The sequence below is a fragment of the Corvus cornix genome, chromosome 5 (genome assembly GCF_000738735.6).
Source record: "Corvus cornix cornix isolate S_Up_H32 chromosome 5, ASM73873v5, whole genome shotgun sequence".
Taxonomy (NCBI): domain Eukaryota; kingdom Metazoa; phylum Chordata; class Aves; order Passeriformes; family Corvidae; genus Corvus; species Corvus cornix.
Genome location: NC_046335.1, coordinates 31,640,284 through 31,662,580, shown reverse-complemented (window position 1 = coordinate 31,662,580; position 22,297 = coordinate 31,640,284). Strand labels below are relative to the sequence as shown.

Sequence of the window (22,297 nt, the reverse complement as noted above, 5' to 3'; positions counted from 1 at the left end):
TGAGATTATGGTAGAGAAGTCTCCTAAATTGTTATGTAAAGTTTGGGGAGTAATGCATCTATTTGAACTGTGAGTTATGGAGATTTCTGTGGGAAAGGTTTTCATGTAAGATTTTATTTAAAATTATTCAAGTAGGTAAGTTGTTTAATTACCAAGAAGAAAAGGTAATTCTTGCATAGCACAGTTGTGAACACAATAGAATAATACTGAATAATATTTTAATGGGTATACTTGCTTTTTGCAACAGCTTTGAAGAATGAAAATTTACCTTTGAAACATTGTGACCCACTGTATCCAGTATTTCCAGGGTTGTAGGTTGAATTTTCAGGTCACCAGATTGACCAGGGAATGCTTCTACCTTTTCTTTTAGAAATGGTGATGAAGAGGGCATCTCACTCAGTATTATAACAAAGATTGTCATGAGCATGTATTGAGTATATTTGTAAACATAGTTGCTGTTTTGTGTTCAGACAAATTCTGTGTGATGATAAAACTGAACATACATTAGGCATTTGGATTACATAGGTTGTCCAAAACATCCAAATTTTATTTGATGTTCAGTTTTCTATGCATTAGGGAAAGCATGCATGCTTTAGTGTATATTTTCTTTGCAAAACAGTGCAGCATGCCTCATACTTTACTAATCATTAGGAATATTTTATTTCTGCCACCTGGTGGCATATTTTGTTTGTCACACATGTCAGCAATATCCATCACTGTTATTGCACAGTCTAAAACTTTTTTTTTAAAAAAAATGCATGTTTTGGAAACAAAAACCAAAATGAGGAATTCTTGAAAGTGTTCCCACCCCAAACTTCTGTCTTCTAATCAGACTGTATGGAATTAATCTTTCAGAAAAGTCTAAGCTCTCTGATCTGCTTTGGTCTCCTTCACTTACCATACAACATGAAAATACAATAATGAGTGAGCATGATTGTTATTTCCAGTTGAAAGTCTTGAGGAATGAATATAATCAATGATTTAATAATTCTGCAGTATATGATATGCAATTCTGCGCATATATCAAGCTGGGAGCTTTATAGAAATATTTCCAAGTATATTCGGTTTGCATGGCCTGGTTTTGGTAGTGGGGGATACTGCAGATGTGGCTTTGTTTTCACAGTGTTACTGCATGTGGCCCATGGTTAACCAAGGAACATCCATGGGATATTTTTGCATGGTAGAAATTTATTTAAGTACTTGCTTTTTGATTAGATTAGATTTGATTTGATTTGATCAATAGTGCTAGTGTTTAGCAACACTTCAGAAATGAGGCAGTTCACAGGCAGTTGACAATTTTTTACAAGACAAAATTATATATGCGGGAGCTGAAAATACCAACTGAGTTACATATTTTCAGTAATGAATGAAAAGCAAGGGGTGTGCAAAACTCCCTGCTAGAATACGTAGCTAATGAGTGTAAAATACAAATTCCCTGTGTGAAGCTTAAATACAATCTTACTTATGCTTTTGTCTCTAGCTCACCTAAAGCTTTACGAGGAGGGACCACCAGGTGGGTGGAACAGTGTAATGTTGTCTGTCTGTGTCTAGTCTTTGGTCTCTTTTGTTACCATGAAGGTAGTATTTATCTTTCCTTGATGGAATGGAAGTGGTAAAGCCTGAGTCTGCTATATCTACCGCTGTTCAGAACTAAAAATTTGTTAAGACTACAGAAGTTCTGTAATAGATCAGGAATGTTTTTCAGAATTCCAGCTCATGGTACTTGAGTTTCAATGGCTGCCATCCCACTAAAGGGAGTGGAATTTAGGTTAATTTCTTCTTAATCTCACAGTGCTGACTGTGAAATTTTGCGAAGTTAAGATTTGACGTCTGGTTGGAAGAACATCACAATTGAGAACTGGTGTATTACTTTCTCTTCTTCCCCCTCCCTGTCCCCAATTTGTCTTGATTGTGAGCCAACTCCAGTAAATGTAACCCAATCTAATATGCCTAATAATTAGACATGTTATAATCTGGCAGTGTTTATTCTGAAAGTCTTTGGAGCAAAGACCGTAAGTGAAAATTAAAGCGATGATAGATCTTTGCATTAGAGTTGTGGAAAAGTATTTGGACTTACGCTGATCCTTACTCAAAAGAAGAGCACATTTAAGGCTTACAAGAGAATCCAGTAAAATTCCATTGACAACTGTGTGAGGGTTAACTAGATGCTAACTGACAATGTCATTAGTAATCATAGAATGTTAAGGGGTTGGAATAGACCTTAAAGATCATCTACTAACAACACCCCTGCCATGGGCAGGGACGCCTCCCAGTAATGAATCAATAGGGATGTCTTTTGAAGGAAAAAGGGGTTTAATTGTCTTTAAGGAAAATAATTGACTATGTTAACCTGATTTTTTGCAAGTTTATTTCACTTGTAGCCTCTGCTGTGTCTTTGTGTGTTTTCTTGCTCAGTTTTGTACCCACCAAGAGCAGGACATGTAGAGCCTTGGCCGTTTTTGGATTTTAAGTGAAGCTTAAGGAAGACATTTTGAACAAACGCTCATGACTCAGAAGCTCCTTTTAAGCAGCTCTTTTGAATTATTGAATTATAGAATCATAGAGTAGTTTGGGTTGGAAGGGACCTTAAAGATCATCTAGTCCCAACTCCCCTGCCAGGGCGATAGACACTTCCTACTAGACCAGGTCTGTGTACCATCCAACCTGGCCTTAGACACTGCCAGGGATGGGCAATTATTGTCAAAATGTGCAATATCTAAATGAAGCTGAGTTTGAATTCATTTTAAAAGAGGAGTTTCTGATAGTATTCCTCTTTTTTCTACAATAACTTATCGCTTCTGCAATTGCTTGCTGAACTGATAGAACTGAGTGAGACATGTTTCAAAGCATTTATATTTTTCTGTGTATGTTTATTCATTAGGTAGTTTCCTGTTGTCATGCTTTTCAAAGAATTACAGAATAGCAATCTGCTGACTTAAAACTTTGTAAGGATTAAGATTTGGTTTCTTTTTTTTTCTTTTTCTTGATCCTTTCTTGTAGTTGAGTTAGGAATACTGGATGTTGGTGAGGATTCAATGTGACTATCTTACAAGATTTATAAACACACCTTATGACCAGGATAAAGCCTTCTTACATTATGTCACTGAAGAACTAGTCCTTAATTCTACCATGAAACACCATTTAGATGATGATGTGAGTAGACATCATACTAGAAGAAATAAATCCGAAGGACTTTGAAGCCCTCCTGCTCCCTTTGAAGTTTCATAATGAGAGTCCAGTCATGTTTGTTACAGCTGCATGGTTACTTCTTAGGAAATAAGATGGTGTTAAGACAATTTTGCATTAGTTAAAGCAACTTATATTGGAACTTGTTAGAATTTTCCTGCACATGCCATTGGTGATCTTAGGTTAGGAAAGTTATTTTGTCTCTATAGACAGCCATTAACTGGACTTCTGGGTAGGGTTGTCTGAGAGACATCTTTCTCCCTCACGAGTCAATTGCTAGCATTTCCCATTTCCCTCATGTCCTAGTTTTGTCCAGGACCCTAATGTTACTTGATACTGCCTTACATCATTGTTAGGGGTGGGGAGAAAGGGACTCTGGCTTCCAGTAGAAAAAGCATGGCAGGAGGGGAGAAGCTGTGCTCCATTGTTCATTGTCTCAGGTTCCAGGGTGAGCACTTTTGCATGTGACTCACCCTCTGTCTTCTATACTTTTGTTAATAATATTGTTGCCATTACTGTTCATTTTTTTATCTCGTTGCTGTTTCCAGTAAGCTGTTCATACCTCAACCTGTGATCTTCACTTTTGATGCCTCCAGTTCTCAACTCCATCCCACTGGAACTGGAAGGGAGAGGGGAAGGAGGAACAATGAGCAGTGTGTCATTTGGGAGAGTCTTGGTGGGGGGCACCAAACTGAGGAGTACCATTCCTAAATCACAACACCTCACTCGAAGTGGGCTCTTCCTCACAGGACTCTGGTGGTGGTGCAGAGTTTTGTAGAAACACTTAGGTACTTACAGGCCACTTGTGTGACTTCCTGCCTGCTGGGAAGCCGAGCAAGTGGGCAAATCATATTTGCCTATCCCTTAAAAATCTCATGCTTTTTCCCTTTATTCCAACGAAACAAATAAGTAAACAACATCTTAGACTTGTTTGTGGAACAGAATAAGAAAATCTCTGATCTCTTCCTATGCAACTTCTTGAACAGTTAACAATAGTGATCATACGTGGTTCATATTTTGAAGATCATCTGAATTTCTAACTAAAAGGATTAGAGATGTACTTATTTTGGAATTCAGTGTGTTTTAAAGAAGTCAGCTGAAACTAAACCATCCATTCAATATCCTTAGCACTTTAGTATTGTAACTCAGCTTTCTCTGTAGAAACCATAGACCCAAATGGGCCCACAGAAATTACGGGTATATTGCCTGGAGATCATGTTTATCCTAGAAGGTCAGGAAAATAATAAAGTGGTAAATATTGATGGACTTGTACATATTCAGATACCAAAGGCCTATTAATACTAGAATATTCTGCTGTTTTAGATACTTGATTTTTATGATTATTAAGGGTAGATTCAAGCAGTCCTATGTTGCACGTTTTATTTGCAAGATCAGCTTTCAGGGCCAAAATTTTAGAAAACACATTGCTTTAAAAATTAGCCCAATATATTGAATATCTCTTCCTTTGTTTCAAATTATTTTGTGTTAAAATTTAAAACTCATAAAGTACAATAACTATTGAAAAGATTGTGGGTTTTTTATAACTTAGTCAGGGTAACCCGCTTTTCTGTATTGCATTACTTTTTTCCCCATAGGTAAGTTTTGGTATCTGCCAATGTTCTGGTTTGGCCAAACTTATAAATATATCTTTTGAGAGAAGGCAGGTTACAACCATCCCTCCCCCACCAGGTTCGGGAAAAAATAAATTTTCCTTGAAGGAAAGTGAAAGAGATAAAAACTATTTATTTAACAAACACACAGGAAAAGGATAATGATGCTAAATAATAAAACCTCTCTCTCTGCTGAGAGAAACCTGGGAAAATTTCAGAGTCCTTCCGTAGATCTCCCTCCTCTTCCTTGGAGCTGGGACGGGGGGGTGGTGGGCCCACCTCCAGGGCCAAGCCTCGGTGGAAATTCCTCCCAATGTATTCTGATGTTGAAACAGTCCAGCAGAGAAAGAAAAAAGGGAAAAAGAACAAAGTCCCAGGAAAACAAAAGTTCAACTCTCCGTCTCTCTCCGGAGAAAGAAAAAGGAGCTGAAAAACTGGCCGAAAGCAAGCAGGGTGCTTTCCCCACTGTCACTCTGCTGCCGCAGCTGAACACAGAGCCGTCTCTATCTCTGTGTCCTTGAAAACAGGAAAACAAACTGCTTAGAAAGTTCCCTCGGTTTTGTCTCTCCCCCTCTCAGGCTCAGTTTAAAGGCACAGAAAGGCACAAAATTAATTTCTGGGCATGGGGCAGTGATGGGGGATACACAACACAAAGCCACCCCAAGACAGCCAACTTTCTGGGTTCCAGGTACTTTTTAATTTAAAAATTGCTATTCAAGAGAACATGAATAAAACTTTCTGTTGTCATACCTGTATACCCCTAATTTTCTCTGTGTATTTGTACAGTTTTCACTCTAGCAGATGTTGATGTCTAAAAGGTTGTAGGCATTTGTCCACTGTTTCACAGTGTGCGATACTCTGTTGTTTCACACAGTAGATGTTTGTGATTCTATAACAAATTCCATGTCTGCTGCAGTGCAGCATTTTAAGCCCTTTGTTCACGTCGTGTCCATCTTCCTTATTCGCCCATTTTTAATTGTTTGGGGTTGCTGCTTCAGCTTTTCCGTTGTGCTTCAACAACAATTCTTTTATCTGTTTGCATACCATGTTTGATGAAATTACAAGACACAGAGTTACTTCCTCCTTGCACTTGGTAGTTAGTTAAAACACACTTTTATTTCCTTCTTGCAGTCCATTACTTGGGTAAATGGTAATACGTGGCTTTAAATGGAGTATTTCAAATGTTGTAGTACCTAATGATAAAGAAAATAATATATTTTCCTGGTGTACTGGAATCTTTTTAATCAATGTTATCTTTATATGATTCATATTGACAACATACTTTAAAATCATGAAGCAGACTGGTACCAAACATGACAGTTAGGGAAGGAGGCGTATCCTGTTTGGACTGGTTCTGTCTTTGCAATGTTCAATGCTAAAATAATTTTTTTAAAGTCAGATAAAATACTAATTAGAATTACTTTTTCCTGCAGTTGCATGTAGGCAGAACCAAATATAGCATAACTGAAGGTTCTGATACTTTCTAATAATAATTGTATCAATGGGTGGCAGAACGGGATCATGACAATTCTCTAGTTCATCACTTCAGAAATTGTGTTTTATTGATTCCCAAGCACCTTATAAGAACATACATTTGAACAAGGAAATATGAAATGTATATGTTACTATCAAATAACATTTAGCAAGCTATTCATTAGGAAAAAGGTAAGACAAAAAATGTATTAAAATAAAAATTTATATTAAAAACTAATGAGATAAGAAGTTCATACCTAGAATGAAATAGTAGCATTGAACTGGAAAAGTAAGACTTGAGAATTTGCAGCTGATACAAAGTTAGTAAAAGAAGGGAAGACCTGAACGCAAATTTGGCATTCTCTCATCAGGATGTTGTCTGCTGGCTATGGCAAAACATGGGAGTAAATGGAAATTTGTGTTTCATGGTAAATGGATTTTTTTTTTACAATGAATAATTGATTTATTTTTCCAACAACAACATAGAAAAAGGAAATTTTGCGTTGTCATGTCACTGTATATCTTTAGTGTTCACTGAGGCCTCTATACAGCTTCCTGTGTACTTTGCCAACTTTCATGTTACTTTCAAAAAATATTTTAGTGAAACATTTTACAGTGACATGGTATTGTGTTGATAACTATCAGCAAATGTAACAAAATTTGTTTAAGGCTTATTAATGTATTTCTGCTTTATCTCACTGTCTTAAAAAAAATGTTCAGTTCTATGAAAGTTTGCATTAGCTGCAGTGGGTTATAATTATTGATTGCAGGAAGCATCAGATTGCAAAAGTAAAGAATATGCCCAAGTGGGCAACAACTTATATCATTTATTAAATTTTTCTTGGGATGGAGTACTCTCAAAACAAAGGAAAAAGTAGTACATTAGAAGTAGTAAATGAAAACTCAGACTCCAAGCTGTTTGGAATGGAATCTGTGCAATGTGATTGTTTACTTTTTTGCTTGAATGCCTTTCGTAAAGGGGTGACGTTTTAAATTATTTTCTCAGTAAACAAAATCCTAATTCACGTCTGGTCATTTTTCAGGATGGGAGCACTTAGCACTTGCCATCTGATTTTTATATAGCTTGTCTCTAAAGTCCTTAAGAGTAGTATCTGCTTAAGGGGAAGCTAACTTATTTATGCCCTATGGCCACTGTCTTCTCTCAGGCAGATTGGAGACCAGGCAAGTAGAACAGGTTATTTGTACAATCAGCCTTCTGTTATCCATCACAATAAAAGAATTTAAAGCTTCAGAAAATTGACATTGAGGTGTTAGAGCGTGTCCAGGGCAACAAAGCTGATGAAGGATCTGGAACATAAGTCCTATGAGAAGCAGCCAGTGGAGCTGGGGTTGTTTAGTCTGGGGAAAAGAAGGCTCAGGAGAGACCTTATTGCTCATTACCTGAAAGAAGGTAGTGGCCAGGGGGTTGGTTTCTTCTCCCAGTCAACTAGTGATAGGATAAGGAGAAATGGCCTCAAGTTGCACCAGGAGAGGTTCAGTTTGGGTATTAGGAAAGAGTGGTTAAGAATTGAAACAGGTCACCATCCCTGGAAGTATTCAAAAAATGAGTAGATGTGGCACTTCTTGATACGGTTTAATGGTCATGGAGATACTTGGTTGAATGTTGGACGTGATCTTTGAGGTCTTTTCCAGCCTTAATGATTCTTTGATTTTATGAAAATGCAACCCCCCTGACATGGCACAAACTAGGTAAAGAGTCACCTTGTTGACACAAGGATCAGCTTGGAACTATAAAGTAGGGTGTAAAAATGAGGGAGCTGGGTGCTGCATGGTATCAGGATCAGTTTGAGCACACACTGAAACACAGAAAGGTCTGGCTAAACATCAGGAAACAATTTCTCACTGTGAAGGTGACTGAGAAACTAGCATAGGTTGCCCAGAGAGGATGAGGAGGATGGAGATTCCTGGAAGTATTCAAAAGCTTGGACATGGTCCTGGGCAACCAGCTCCAGGAGAGGTGGAGGTGCAGACCAGGTGGCCTCCAGAGGTCCCTTCTAACCTCAGCCATTCTGTGGTTTGTGATTGGAACCTTTTTTCCATGTCAGTCTTGAAGGTCCTTAAGGTATGGTAACATGGGAAGTGGGAGGTCCTACAGTTCAGCTGCAACCTTCTATCTGGGCTGGCTCTGAGAGCTACCCTCAGGTGTTCATATGTCTTGACTAATAAGGCCAAATGAGTTACAGTGATCATGTGAGAATCAGACTGGCTACACAGAGCCATATCACGTTCCTTAAACTCTGGCATCATTAATTTTTAACCTAGACAAATCACTCAGTGATATGTTGGTATTTCTGGATTTCATGTGTAGTCTATATGAATTTTTTTTTGTGAGTTAAATGGAATTTAAGAATTCAGTAGTTTATAAAGCCTGACTTATATTTTGTTCCGATTATAGTTCCTTCTGTTAACATGTCATTATTGTTTACTTTGCTGTTGTGATTTTTACCACTCTAAGCAGCATCCCAACACCACTGTATAATTAAACTTTATTATTCGGTTGCCAGTATGTTAAGGAACTGATTTTTGGAATTACATTAATGCAATTATTTTTTCTACTCAAATTCTTCAGCATTTTAATGATTCTGATTGCCATATGCAGGTTATTTTCTTAAGATGCTAGCTGTGCATGTAGAATTATACTAAATTAAGGTGACTTCACAAAACATAGAAAAGGAATGGACGTGAGTCACTTTCTATTATGCAAAACAATGCAATTGTGATGTGTTTTTCATTATAGTATCTTGTACAGAAAAATAAACATTTGCTTGAGACTTGAAGTACTTTGCTTGGTGTCAGCTTCTATCCAATAGATAGTTTGTTCTAGTTAAAAGTAATACAATGGTAGAAAGAACCAAAATAAGCTTATGCTGTTTAATGTCAGTTTATATCATAGTAGACAAGCTATTATATCTTACAGTATATCAGTTTATGATGCACTTGCTTTTATGCAGTAGCAGTGTTTTAAGAAATAAGTTAGGATTATTAATCTTATAAATTAGTACTTTCTAAGTATATTTTAAGGAATAAATAAACAGTAAAAGAATTGCTACCCTCTATCTTGCCTCTGCTTTAGAACACAGCTTAAACGAAACAATCTCTAGAACTTGTTTCAGGGCTTTCACCTAGAAGCAGTGAAAAACATGTGTCAATAATGACATGTATTTAATTGTTAAAAAATTTTTAAACTTCTTATGCTGTGTTAGATTTCATTCATGAAAGTTCTTCCATCATTCTCTAATTGCACAAACCACTACAGTGCCAAGATAAAAAAACAAGTAACAGAGGGTTGGGAATGGGTAGACATGGTGAAAAATCTGCTTCTGGCGCTAGTGCAGGTCTATGTCAGCATAGGTGAATTATGACTCTCTTACCCAAATCCCAAAGAATTTTAAGCATCGGGCAATCCTGCATAGAAAGTAGATCTTTTGTTAAGATAGATCTATATCCTTCTGTTAGCCAAACTAAGAACTGATTGTTAGGAGCATTTCCAAAGCCTGTTGGCTTCAGTTATCATGTGACCTTAAAGAGCTAGCCTTCAAGTCAGGACCTTCATGAGGTTCATGCCCTGCAAACTGAGTGCTTAAGCAGCTGAGGTGCCAGAAGGGTCACAACTTTTTCTGAGGACCTGAGGCAACTGTTTTAAGTCCTGTTCAGGTGAATGGATATGCAGAGCCTGTAATTCCAGAGGGAATATCAACCAATCAAAGGAATTAACAGCAGAAAATCTAAAAGTTTGTAGATCTAACCGGTTGTGATTCCAGCAGATCAGTCAGGTAATTTTCCCATGCTGGAAAGCTCTACGTGGAGACTTGTTAGAGGGCAAGGAGAAGTTTAGATGCTATAACTACCTGGAATCACCAAGGTTTTTATTTTATACTTTGTAAAATATTGATCCCTTCTGATTTTGTGTATCAATTCAGCTGCTTCACCTGTGTTTGAAAAAAATAGCCTTACATTAAAAGCTTCCATGTCATGCAGATTTCAGGGTGATGATCAAGTTATCTTTTCTTTCCTCTTTCCTTCATGTGCTCTGAAGAGAAAAAGGAAAAAAGAAATAAAAAAAGCACCTGAGCACTGGAATATTTTACCGATCTGGCACTTTGGTCCATACTTTGATGTTTTAATGCTATTTTGTTAGTTCTGCTATTGAATGGATAATACAAATTCCTTAGTCTTAGACAACATTTACAGTAAAATTTAAATTCTTTGGACTATTTTCAATCCTTGTTTAAATTAGCATTTAGTTGAGAAAGCAGAAGCCAAGCCAGGAAGCTGGAATAAACTTTTGAAAGCAGATAGAAGTGGGACTTTGATCATCTAAGAATGAACTCCGGTTGCTTGTTTAGGAGGGCTGTAACTTCTGGGCCGGTGTCTCACAGAAGGCTCTCTTAAGGTCTCTTAACCCTTACATCAATATATTGAAAGGGTTTCTCTTTCTTCATCTGGCCAAATGCAGTCATGGTACAGGTTGAGGGGAGCTATAGTATTCGTGGTCCTAGAGATGCATTTGGTAAATCCACGCCATCACTAAACGTGTGTGATCAATGCCTGGCCTCCTAATTTTTTCACTGCTGATTTAAATTTCTCTGGATTTCAGTTTCAGTTCAGCCTTTGGATTTTGTTATATTCTCACTAAATAGCAGAGCTATCCTCTATCTCATTCACAGTATTCTGTACTTAAGCTCTGTAATTAATCTTCGTCTGATAGAATGAAGGCAGAGAATTCTTTTTATCTCACTGTTAGGTACTTTCTGAGGTCTTCATTTGTATTTGTGATTGCTGTTTTATCCAGTTTAACTGTGTATAGTGATTATATGTTTGAAGTTCCATTTAAGTCACTCTATTTGATGCATGTTACTTTAGAATTCAGGTGGGGGTGTGTGTGTGCATGCGTGTGCATGTCATAATATCAGTTCCACGTTTATCTGTAAAATTAAGCAAAACTAAAGTTTCCTTTTGTTATTTCAGTCTTTCATATCTTTTCCCCTGTTTTCCCTTCTCAGCATGGAAGACCTCTGCTTTATCCTATTCTCTCAGAAACATCATGGAAAATCTGGTCATGTGGTCTTAGAAAAAAATGCTAATTACTCTGTTCAGGTTTTCTTTTCCATCACCGCTGTAAAAGGTCATTTATTTGAGAGGCTACACCTGCATTCTGGAGCTGGTGGTGTTGTATGAAATAGTCTATGCTGAAGATGGCACATTGATTTCTGACTCTAATGGAAGGTAATTTTTTATTTCTACAGAGTACCAAGCTGCCATTCTGCATTTAAAGAGGGAACACAAAGAAGAAATTGAAACATTAAAGGTATACTTTTGTAATGATTTATTTTCTTTCCCTTCTAGTGCATTTTACAGATTTAAGTAGTGCAAGCATATACTTTCTATCAAATGTTAAGAATTTAATTGTTTCTCTGTAGAAGTTGTTTTCAGTTGACTGCCAACTCAGCTAAAATTAATCTGGTTAAAATCTGTACCTGCACTCATAAATGATGTCAAAAAGCAGTTTTATTTGTTTCCTCTTTATCATTTTCCTTACTGTTGTTCTCTTAAATTCTTCCCCCTAACTCAGCAGTGCAGTATTTTTGCATTAGCACTGGTGTTTAACTACTTACTCTTTCTCAGTGGAACATATTTCGGTAGCAGCAGTTTTCTGTAATTTTAACAGGAACTTAACATAAGCGTGTGTGATGAGACTTTCTGAAGTTTAGTATTGAGCACTCTTTATTGATGTCTCCTCTTTTAAAGTATAAACTTGACCAACTAGTTACCAAAATCAGAAATAACACAGTTTAGTATTAGAACTCACTTTCCTTTGACTAAGTAAAGTGGAATTCTACAAGAAAGTGTTTTTATCATAACAGTAGGAACTTAAATGGCAGTATAACTGAATTTGGTGATCACCACCAGTTAAAATTAATGGCATCTTCCTTTTCTCACCAGTTATGATATATTTTTAAGCATAGCTGCACTGTGTTCTAATACAGATTCATATGCTAAACCATTAGTATACAGGTCATCAATTACAAAACACTCAGTATTTCCTTTGTCATCATTAAGGCAAATAAAATGGAAACTAAACAGATTTACTAACGCAGGAATTCTGATAATCCAGTACATTGATACATTAACAATGTCATTAGGCAGATCACATTGTATAATGTGAAGTATCGAAATTTGCATTATAAAATTCCAGTGGGAACATATAATGGAGAAGTAAAATTGTGGCATGATTTAATGTAATAACTTTTAACATTTTATTCTTTAAAAGTATAACAGTAAAATATTACGGTAGATAGCCCAACTATTGGAAATTCTTGGGTTAAATGATTTTGTTCTACTCACTGAAAGAACCTACAGACAGGAGTTTCTCTGAACCAGCTCTGTAGCAAACTGGCCCAAATCCCATATCTGATGTTTATGAAGAAGGTTTGATCATCATACTTTCTCTGCAAAAGGTTAGGAGTGAGACCCTTAGTCTTTATTATTCCTAAAAGGCTTAGAAAAATGTTACGTTCTGGAAGGTATATGTAGGGGAAAGTTCTCAAAATATTATTAAACTGTCCTCTGAAGGTGAAAGTAAGCAACATTATCTAGAACCTCTCCCTTGAAATCTGTATATAGTGGCTTATAAGTGAGTAATATGTTTATTCTTTAGCCTTAGGATGTGCCCTATACTTTTGTACCGTTTCTTTTTGTAAGGTTTTTTTTTCTTGAGTGTGTGAACAGGAATTCCTAATTGTTTTTTATTCTTCAGTATTTGTTATCGCTGTGTTAATTTCATATAAACTTCATACAGATTACCCAGAGTGCAACCAGGGCTTTACCCATACCACTAGTTTGTAGGGGTTGGTGAATCTGTGAGACAGTGAAGTTGCAGTGAAGGTAGCAGTCTTGAAAGATGTACAGCAATCACTGGGTAGGGAGGGTGAACAACAGTACTGTATTTTATTTTGCCATCTTTATGTTACCACCAAAACTTGAAGCTTTTTTCCATTTTTTCATGTCACTGAAATCAGTTTTTGTCATGTAATGTGTATACTAATTAAGATTACAACATGTATTACACCAAGTCAATTAACTGATGAATCTGTACCATCTCTTACAATCTGCATAACACATAACTCTTGAAGAGTTAATGAATGTACGCAATTCAACTGAATCATCCACATGAAGCTAATGTCTAAAAAGGGTAATGCATCTTGAATTTTTCACTGTATATTTACAAAATACTGAGTAATATATTTTTGAAACATGAAACAATTTCTGCTCACTACTGTTAGGTGTTTTGCTTTCCCTGCTCTTGCCGCTAGATGTCAGCTGAGTCTTTCAGAAAAAGTTCCCAAAAACGTGTGCACGTTTCATACTTCCGTCTAAATTGAGAGTGTGTGTGTGTGGTGGTAACATCCTGCCCACTGTTTGTGTATCTGGCAGTTTTAATTTTAGGTCAGAAATTATCTTGCATGTTACAGGACTAGATTGAAGTTGCTCAGTAGTTAAGTCGTGGCTGTCAACACCTTCATATTGTTTGTTCAGCAGAACCAAATCTTGAGTGTCTAATAACCAACTAAGTAGATGACAACAACGTTAAATCAAAATACTGTAAATGGACTCCTGACTTCTGAAAGAAAGGAATTTACATGAAGGCAATATTCTGATTGCAGTGCTTAATATTTAACCCAACACATAGCTGCACAAGGGTGCAGCATACTTTTGTTTTCTCTAAGTTGATAAAATGAGTAAAAATTTCAGTTTTTCCCTGATGTCTCCTTGTTTCCTTAAGCACAAAGGTACCAAATATCCCTTCATCTTTAGTTACATGGAAGTTTAATACTGCTTTTTGAAGATGGAATGAAAGTCCTAAGCTGACCTATAACCCTGTACCCTATGCATGGGTGTTTTTCTCTGATACAGGTTGTTAGGCTTCCACCAGCTCACTAGATCTTTTACATATTTCCTAACTGAGAATAATAGTATCTTTAGGTTTTTATATTCCATAATAATATTACATAATGCATGTAATATAATATAGTGTAAGAAATGTTAATAGGTATTTGATAAAAGAATTATTAACTATAGTTAGGTTATAAATTATTCAATAAATATTGTATATTAAATTCCTGGGTTTACATCTCTTAAAGTATCTCATGGCAAATTTTAGAAAGAAATACCTGTATAGTTACATCTAACACAGTTATAATGATATTACTGAAACTTAAGGAGTAGTGAACGGTAATGCAGTTGGTGTAAAACTGCCTGTGACATTACGAAAGAGCAAGCTGGCCTCATTTAGAGAAGAATGTGTCATGAGGTTTTCATAGTGACCTTTGTGGCCTCCTTGGTAAAGTTTGCATTTTTGCTTTTTTGTGAAGGTTCCAAGAGCTGAAATGTAGAAGTGGGTGGAAAGTAATTTCCTTTTCACAGAAGAACTTGCTTAACTTTGAAAGCAATTTCATATCATAAATTGAGATTAAAAACCAGTGCCTCAAAGTGCCCCAGAAAACATTGAAATATGTGGAAGAAAAAGGAATGTGAAAGGAAAAGTCACAGTACCAGTCAAAATTATCTGATAATTTAAAATCATTTATTTTTATTTTGTACTGAGACCTCAAAGGCATAAAAATATTTAATTTTTTATAAAGTAATAAAACTCTAGCTCTATGATCACCATTTCATTGTTTTAAAAATCTGTTTTTTCATGTCTCATGCTTCTTAAGTCCTTCCTTGTCTCTTTGTCTTTTCACCTTCCCATTTGTTATCCCTCATGGTCAGTATGCTTCCATTTATGAAGGCTTCCATTGCTCTTTAATTATAACATGGGTATAACAAAAGGTGCTGCTTTTCCCTGCTATGCTTTGAAATTTTTAATTCAGCTGTGGGAGGCAATGGTAAATAGTGTTGAAAGCTCTTGTATGCCAGAATGCTTATCAAAATACCTCTTTATAGAAGTGGGTGATTTCAGTTGTATTTTGGCAATTTAAAGTGTCTTTTACTTATATGTGAAAGTAAAATTTCGTTTCAGCTTCAGAGCATACATCAGAAATTGTAGGTTTTAACACCAAATCAAAATATTTTACAATGTTTTAATTTTTCTAAATATTCTTTTTTATGGGTAGACTATTACAACAAACTGGAATCGTTTTGAGCAGATTAAATTGAAAAAAAATCTGACCTGGATGCTCTTAAGGATTTTTATTACTCCTTCCTGGAGAAAAAGAAAATTTAATTTTTTTTTCCACTCAGTTTTGTGTGTGTGTATGTGAATTCTTGCATGCGGTAGGGATATCATGATTTGTCAGAAGTCACTATGTTCTGAAATCTACTATTAAAATATGGTGGCAAATGATGAATAATGTTGAAAGCTTTGATATACCACAGTACTTATAAAACGCAAAACATTTGCATATATGTGGATCTATGCTGACTTTCGGTAATAAAATTTTGCTTCAGGATGCTGAGACTGGTGTTTTTCACAAGATGAAATGCATCCATAAGGTGGCTGGCTGCTTTGCACGTTCGCTGTTGGATTTTTGTATTCCGACATGCGTGTATAGAAGAAAATCTGTATCATGTATGCTTCTCTCTCTGGTGGAGTTGGAGCTCAAAGGAGCAGCCAAGGTCAGCAAGGGTTTATTAGTCAGTCTTTCCTAATGAGCTGTTCAGGCTTTTCAGCATTTCCATGTGGTGAACTGATGAATGTCTCCCAGCTTGTGGTTAATTATTGATACTAATCTTGCCTAACTTGAAATGTTTCAGTCTTTCAGCTGCTAAATGTATAGTTACACCACGCTGTGTATACTCTGTGCCTTTATGAATCTTCTTCTTGGTTACTTTGTCCTCTTGAAGGAATTCTTGCTGCTCGCTGCAGAGTTTCTCTGTGATGCAAGAGAGTAAAAAATGTAAAGACTGAAAAAAACGTAGAATTTATGAGAAAAAAAAGATACTTAAACCTCCTAAGAAATTGTATTAAAATATCAATTTCAGAACTCCTAAGGATCCCAGACAATGGCAGCAACATTAAAGTTTGCATTTCCTAAAATAGTAAAATCCTAGCAGGAAAAAAAATCTTCCTGTACTGAAAAATTTGCATAGCCAGTGCTAGAGAAGGTAAAGTAGCAGACTAGGGAACAAAGGACAGGAGCAATAAAACAATAACTTTCTACAGCAAGCAGCACTTAGTCTCTTTGGAACAAGTTGACAGTTGCATCTTCATTCAGAATGGAAGCTTGGAATGATTCTTCATGTTGTATGAAGACGTTCCCCAGTTCAGTGCTTAATTATGTTTTAAAAAGTTGCACATTACAATTTCTATATTCATTTCATACTCTATAATCAAATTCTTGGTGACAGTTTAAGCATCTCTGCTGTGCTCTGATACTTATATGAAACAAAATTCTTCCCCTTCTTCTCTTCCATTAACTTCCTATTTTTCATATTTTTGATGCAATGCGTGCTTTTCATCCTTATTTTCCTTTAACAATATGTTTACATTGTGATTATTTTCTTATCAGATAGCTTGAATATCCCAGAAGATACTTCTTTCATTGTGTTGTGGTTTTTTCAATATGGCCACTTGCCATATTGCCATTCTGTTATTTTCGATGCAGTTTCACTGTTAGATTTGAATAGTTTTGAGCTTCATGTCAGCTGCAGAATGCTGTTAATTCCACATGTTGATCCAAGGATTCTCCTGTTTGTTTAAGAAGTTACCACAGACCACATTCCCTATACTGAAAACAGTGAAAATCTCTTTAACTCTGTTTCAGCATATGAACATGGCAGTACATAGTTAAAATGTGCATAGAGCAGGACAATTTATAGCATTAAAACTTCAGCAAGACTGAGTTCCTGCTCAAATTTAGACACATTACAAAACATTCTGCTTAATTAGGGCTAAAATGAAGCTATTATAATTCATTATAACCTGCTGCTATTTTTCATAGTTTGTGAAAATTAATTTATCCCATCGCCTTGCCTTGAATAAATATGTTACGCACTCAGGAGAATAAAGTAGAGCACGTACTTTGAACAGTATGACATTTTATTTTCACAGATATTGAAGACCTCTGTAACATAGGAAACAATTGTCTACAAGAGAAATTATTGAAGTGTCATGATGAAATTATAAAAGCCACTAAAAATTAAGTAGTATCAAAGTTACCATTTTGATTTTGAAAACACATACCCCATGCTTGCTTGCCAGAATTATCTGTGCGTTGAAATTTACTACACCCGATACTGGTTTAAATCTAGTAGTTGTAAGGTGTTTTTTCTGAATTAAATATGTAATGTTCTTTCCTGTAAAAATTCTGGCTCTAATAGTCCTGAGTTTAGAACAGGGACAGATTTTTCATGGATGAATATTTTGCTGATATAGGGAAAATCTGTCTGATATTGGAAGTTAAATTTTTTTAAATAAAACTATTTTTTCTCATGTTCAGTAAAGACCAGATTTTAGCAGCTTCTGACTTTGCAAATCTAGAGATCATTGATTACATCTTCTGGTGAACAAACTTTCAACTGCCATTTCCACAAAGCCACCAAAGTTGTTATAAAATGGGTCAAAATTAAGTTCCACTGATTAATGGTTGCCACAAGTTACTCTTGGTTAGGTGGGGATCACCCTTCAAAGGATGCTTTCAAAATGAAAGTCTGTCTCCTGACCCTCTTATTCATGGTTAGGGGATGTGAAAGAAAACCCAGTGGAAAGCAAACCAGACACCAAGAGCTGGACTTGGGTATGGAGATGTGAAAGGTACAATTTTAGGTAAAAAATGGGGAGTAGAGATACTAGAACTGGGAGTCCTAGTAGTGTGTAGTATTGAGACACTACACTGGCAAGATGAAGGACAAAAGAGGTAGCCTGGAAATTAGGATAGAAAACAGTAGGAGAAAGATGTGGGTCTGGGCATCACAGTACAAGTTTTACTTATACGTGGGCAATTTTGTCCAGAATATGTGTCCTGGAATGAGTACAGTCCATTCAGTATTTAATTTTATTTTTGTTGGTCATTGAGCAATACCCTCCTTTGCGTATTATTCAGGATTTTATCTGAATATAAGTAGTTTCATTACAGTTTCTTCTACTGTCATAAGTTTTAATTTGTCAGGATGTTTAAGTATAAACTGGACTTTACAATATGTGTTAGGATAGGCATGTAATCTTATTGTTCATAGACTGATTTGCATATATGTTCAATCACAGTTCATTTTTATCTTTGCAACTATACATTGGATCCCAGAATCCCGGAATAGTTTTTTGTAAAAGAAGGTGTATCATGGGTGACTACTTGAGGAAAACTGACTAAAATTACTTGTGACTCATCTTGCAGGAATTTTGCAGTTTGAGCAAGTGTAGAATCTGTTTTTCCAGGTCAGCATTATCATGCCTTTACTATACTAGTGTTGTGTCTCTTTCTGAGGGTCCACACTTTGTTCTTACGCACCTTTCAACTTCAGCACACATAATGCAGAAGTCTTAAAAGACTTCTGCTTTTTCATTATGAAGTTTTTAACTTTTTTCTGGAATATCTCCCATCATGTTCACTGAATGAGGTATTAGTTCAGTCGAAGAGAAAGTTTTCTCCGTAGCTGCGCTACATGGAAACATTGATGGAAAGGCATAAAATCAAGATTGTTCTGATTACTCCCTCTTGAGTAATTGACCAAGGCTGGTTTTTCTAAGAGATTTTCGTGTGCAATATTTTTTTCAAATTCTATAATGGGAATGTCTAGAGTAGTATGGTGATGCATAACTAGCATACAGTAGATGTTTAAACTGGGTATGTCTTTTACTGAAATACAGGGTCATTTCCATAATTGATGTTATACTTCTGTTTATCCATGTAGAATTTCTTTTTGTTGTTTTGATTGCACGTGAGAACACTCTTTATTGTAGTGGAGAGGCTAATAATCTCTAAAAATTCTGACAACTTTTAGACAAAAATGATGTTCATTATGAAGAACAAAAATTGTCAGTTTCTAAAAGTGTAGAGTTACTTTTTTTATTCTCATGGCACTATTTGGCTGAATATTTCCTGTTGAGAAGTAGTGTTCATTGCTGCTCATTATCCTTCTGTAGATAGGTACCTTTATCTTTGGTTACTGTTTTCCACATGCTTTACTAATAACGCTTTTTGCTTCAACTTTTACTTAAACCAAATAATTGGTTGCAACTTAGCAACATATATCATTGCTTTCCTATATAGTTTATAAAGCTTTGTTATAATGGCTTATCTTGTAGCCTTGTTGCCAAAGAAATTAGTTCTTTATACGGTGAAGCAGTGTTGACAGTAAACTCTCCTTTCCATCCCCTCCCCAAAAGAAAAGGAAGAAAAGAGAAGAAAAACAAGGTTGCATTACGATTCTGGCAACATCAGCCACACTAGTAAAATCAAATTCAATGTTGGTTTACGACTTTGAATTTATGTGACTGCACAGGATCAAAGGATTTGTATCCCACTGGACTGCAAGGTCTATAGTTCATGGCAAAAAACCTCATCAAAAAGAACATTTTAGTAGTAGGGCTTTTCATTTTAATCAGCCACAGTAATAAAAAAGCTGTTAGGTGTCCAAAAACATTCTCCCAAGATCAGAGACAACTTGCTCTCTACTACAATCAGTTTTCTTATTGGATCCATACTGCCTCTGTAGTTTTTGTCACTGAAACTTCAACTTGTTTTCAGCCTTTTTTGCATTGTTTTCACATTTTACATGCCAAATGTAAAATACACCATATGCGTCAGTAAAAATGATTCATGTAATTTCCCTGGAAATTGAAAAATACTGTAATTTGTCTCAAGTAAATTATCATCAAAACAAATTATTCATATAGAATTTTAATTATCAGTATGTATTTCTGCATATTGTATTTTAAAGTATTTTATTAGCAATATTTGGGGTTTTTTTTTCTCCTTGCATATAATCTGAACTCCACCACAGAAAATAGGTATTAGTATTTTTGTATCTGTACTACACATGTAGTAACAGAGGCTGTCCTAAGACTAAGGCAGCAGCTGCAAGTGAGAAGCAGAGTAGGATAGTAACCACAAAGTTTGGGATAGGAAAGGAATGTTTGCATTTTGCATGTTAACTGTTCATGCTCCTAGTTCAACAAAAGTTTGAAATTAATTTTTAGCTTATGGTGTGGTTTCATTGTTTTATTAGCTTTGCCTCAGAGAAGTTACATGCAATGTATCATTTACATTTGTTGGTGTGTTGCAGGCTGAATCACCTCATTTCATTCTGCAGAATTTAAATGTTTATCAGAGGCTAACAATATTTAGAGATTCTGCCAATTAAATTGTCCACAAAATCACCAGTTTTCCTAGAAATATATAGGTTGGTCTCAATTTAACTGGATACCAATTTTTTAAATATTATGTAGGATTTATTTTTCCTAGCATAATCTATCTTACATTTAAGACCAACACATGGTCACTTTCTACAAGGATTGCTCCCTTTTGCATGGCATGACAGGTAGCTGCTGTACACTTCTTTTTGGCAGATTCTAGTGGATGTATTAATAACCTGAATTTTACCCCTTTAAGCACGTTGTTAACAGTTAGCTTTTTAAAGTACTATTTAGTCTAGTTTTTTAGAGTTTTTTTATCGTTTGTCTCAAGGAATGATATTGTTTAGCAAATGTGATGTGGTAAGAAGTTAGTGAATCCAAGGCATTAATAAATTTCTGTTTGATATAAATCAGATACAAGAAGAATTTAGATTCCAGTGAAATTTCTCTGTAGGCACAGAGATTCCAGAGTAGAGTACATCACTTACCGGATGATGAAGTGGACATAATAGGATCCATAAATGTGAAGTGTGCTGTGGTGTACAATGGACATAATTAGAGAGATTTTTCCATATACTTGGATTCATAATATTTGCAGGATCTTAAAAGATTACCAAGAAATTTCAAGGGCACATCAAGGGTTTTATCTGATTATTTCATTAGAAGTTGTGGAGAAGTTATTTACCCTTTTTAAGTGGGTTGATCTGAGTAAAGTGACATGAATGTAGGACAGCTGTTGAAAAAGAAGAACTGAAGAAACAGAACTGTTGTGAGCTATGTATTGCATAACAGAATTCTCCAAGTGAGTTAATTTGTGTAATGGTTGGATGGTAGTTCTTAACTGGGAAAGGACTGAAGGAAGGATATGTATATGGGCCGGAAGCAATACCTAGGTGCATGTTACTTGACAGAAACATTTACAGAGCAGACACAAGGCAATCAGGATGAGGAAAGCAAACTTTAGGGCAACCTGGAGATCACTCTGTGAGGAGCATGGAAAAGAGCACGGAAGAGATAGTGGAAGGTCCACAAAGAGCTGCAAGAGAGGATGCTGGAGCTTAAAAGAATATAGGACTGTGTGCAGCCCATAATGCAAGGGGCAGTTTGTGTCTTGTACAGAATAGTCTCTTAAAATACATGGTCCTGGTCAGAAAACATCTACAGTGTCCTTGTCTCATAGATCTGCTTTGCATGGCTGTTCATACTCTTCTGATAGTGATAAAAATGGAGGTGTGTTTGTTACGTTATACTTAGGTGGTCACTGAAAGCTTATCACTAGCAAGAAAGAATCAGAATCACAGAGTCATAGAATAACCTGAGTTGTAGTGACCCATGAGGGTCATCAAGTCCAACTCCTGGCCCTGCCTAGGACACCCAAGGATCACTCCATGTGCCTGATTCAATTCCTGTTCCCACTGTATTCTACTGTCAGCAGACTTGACAAGTACAGCTGTGGATTTATTTTTTTTCTAAACTCATGGTACGTATATATTATTAAAAAACTACAAACGCCTCAGCTATTTCCTATTCATTGTCCTTATAGATCCACTAGACTCAATAGGTACAAACACACTGGCCGAAGGCTTGCAAGTCTTCTGACAGGCGCTTCTTGTAGGAGACAGGAACACAGCCTTGGCAACTGGAGGGATGTTAGCCTGGCTGTTATTGATTTTGGGTCCTGGAAAATTGTAAAGAGAGTTAAGACAAGAAAGCA

At 36.0% G+C, this 22,297-nt stretch overlaps 1 protein-coding gene across 4 annotated transcripts in view; it reads left to right on the top strand.

Annotated features, from left to right (window-relative positions):
* FMN1 (formin 1) overlaps window positions 1-22,297 on the top strand; it is a 188,556-nt gene that overhangs the window by 61,242 nt on the left and 105,017 nt on the right. For 3 of the 4 annotated variants that reach the window (XM_010391382.4, XM_010391389.4, XM_010391377.4), the window contains exons 5-6: window positions 1,481-1,513; window positions 11,537-11,598. In XM_010391382.4, coding sequence (XP_010389684.3) covers window positions 1,481-1,513; window positions 11,537-11,598 — 95 coding nt within the window. The remainder of the gene's footprint in view (window positions 1-1,480; window positions 1,514-11,536; window positions 11,599-22,297) is intronic. The other variant, XM_010391392.4, reaches the window with a different exon arrangement.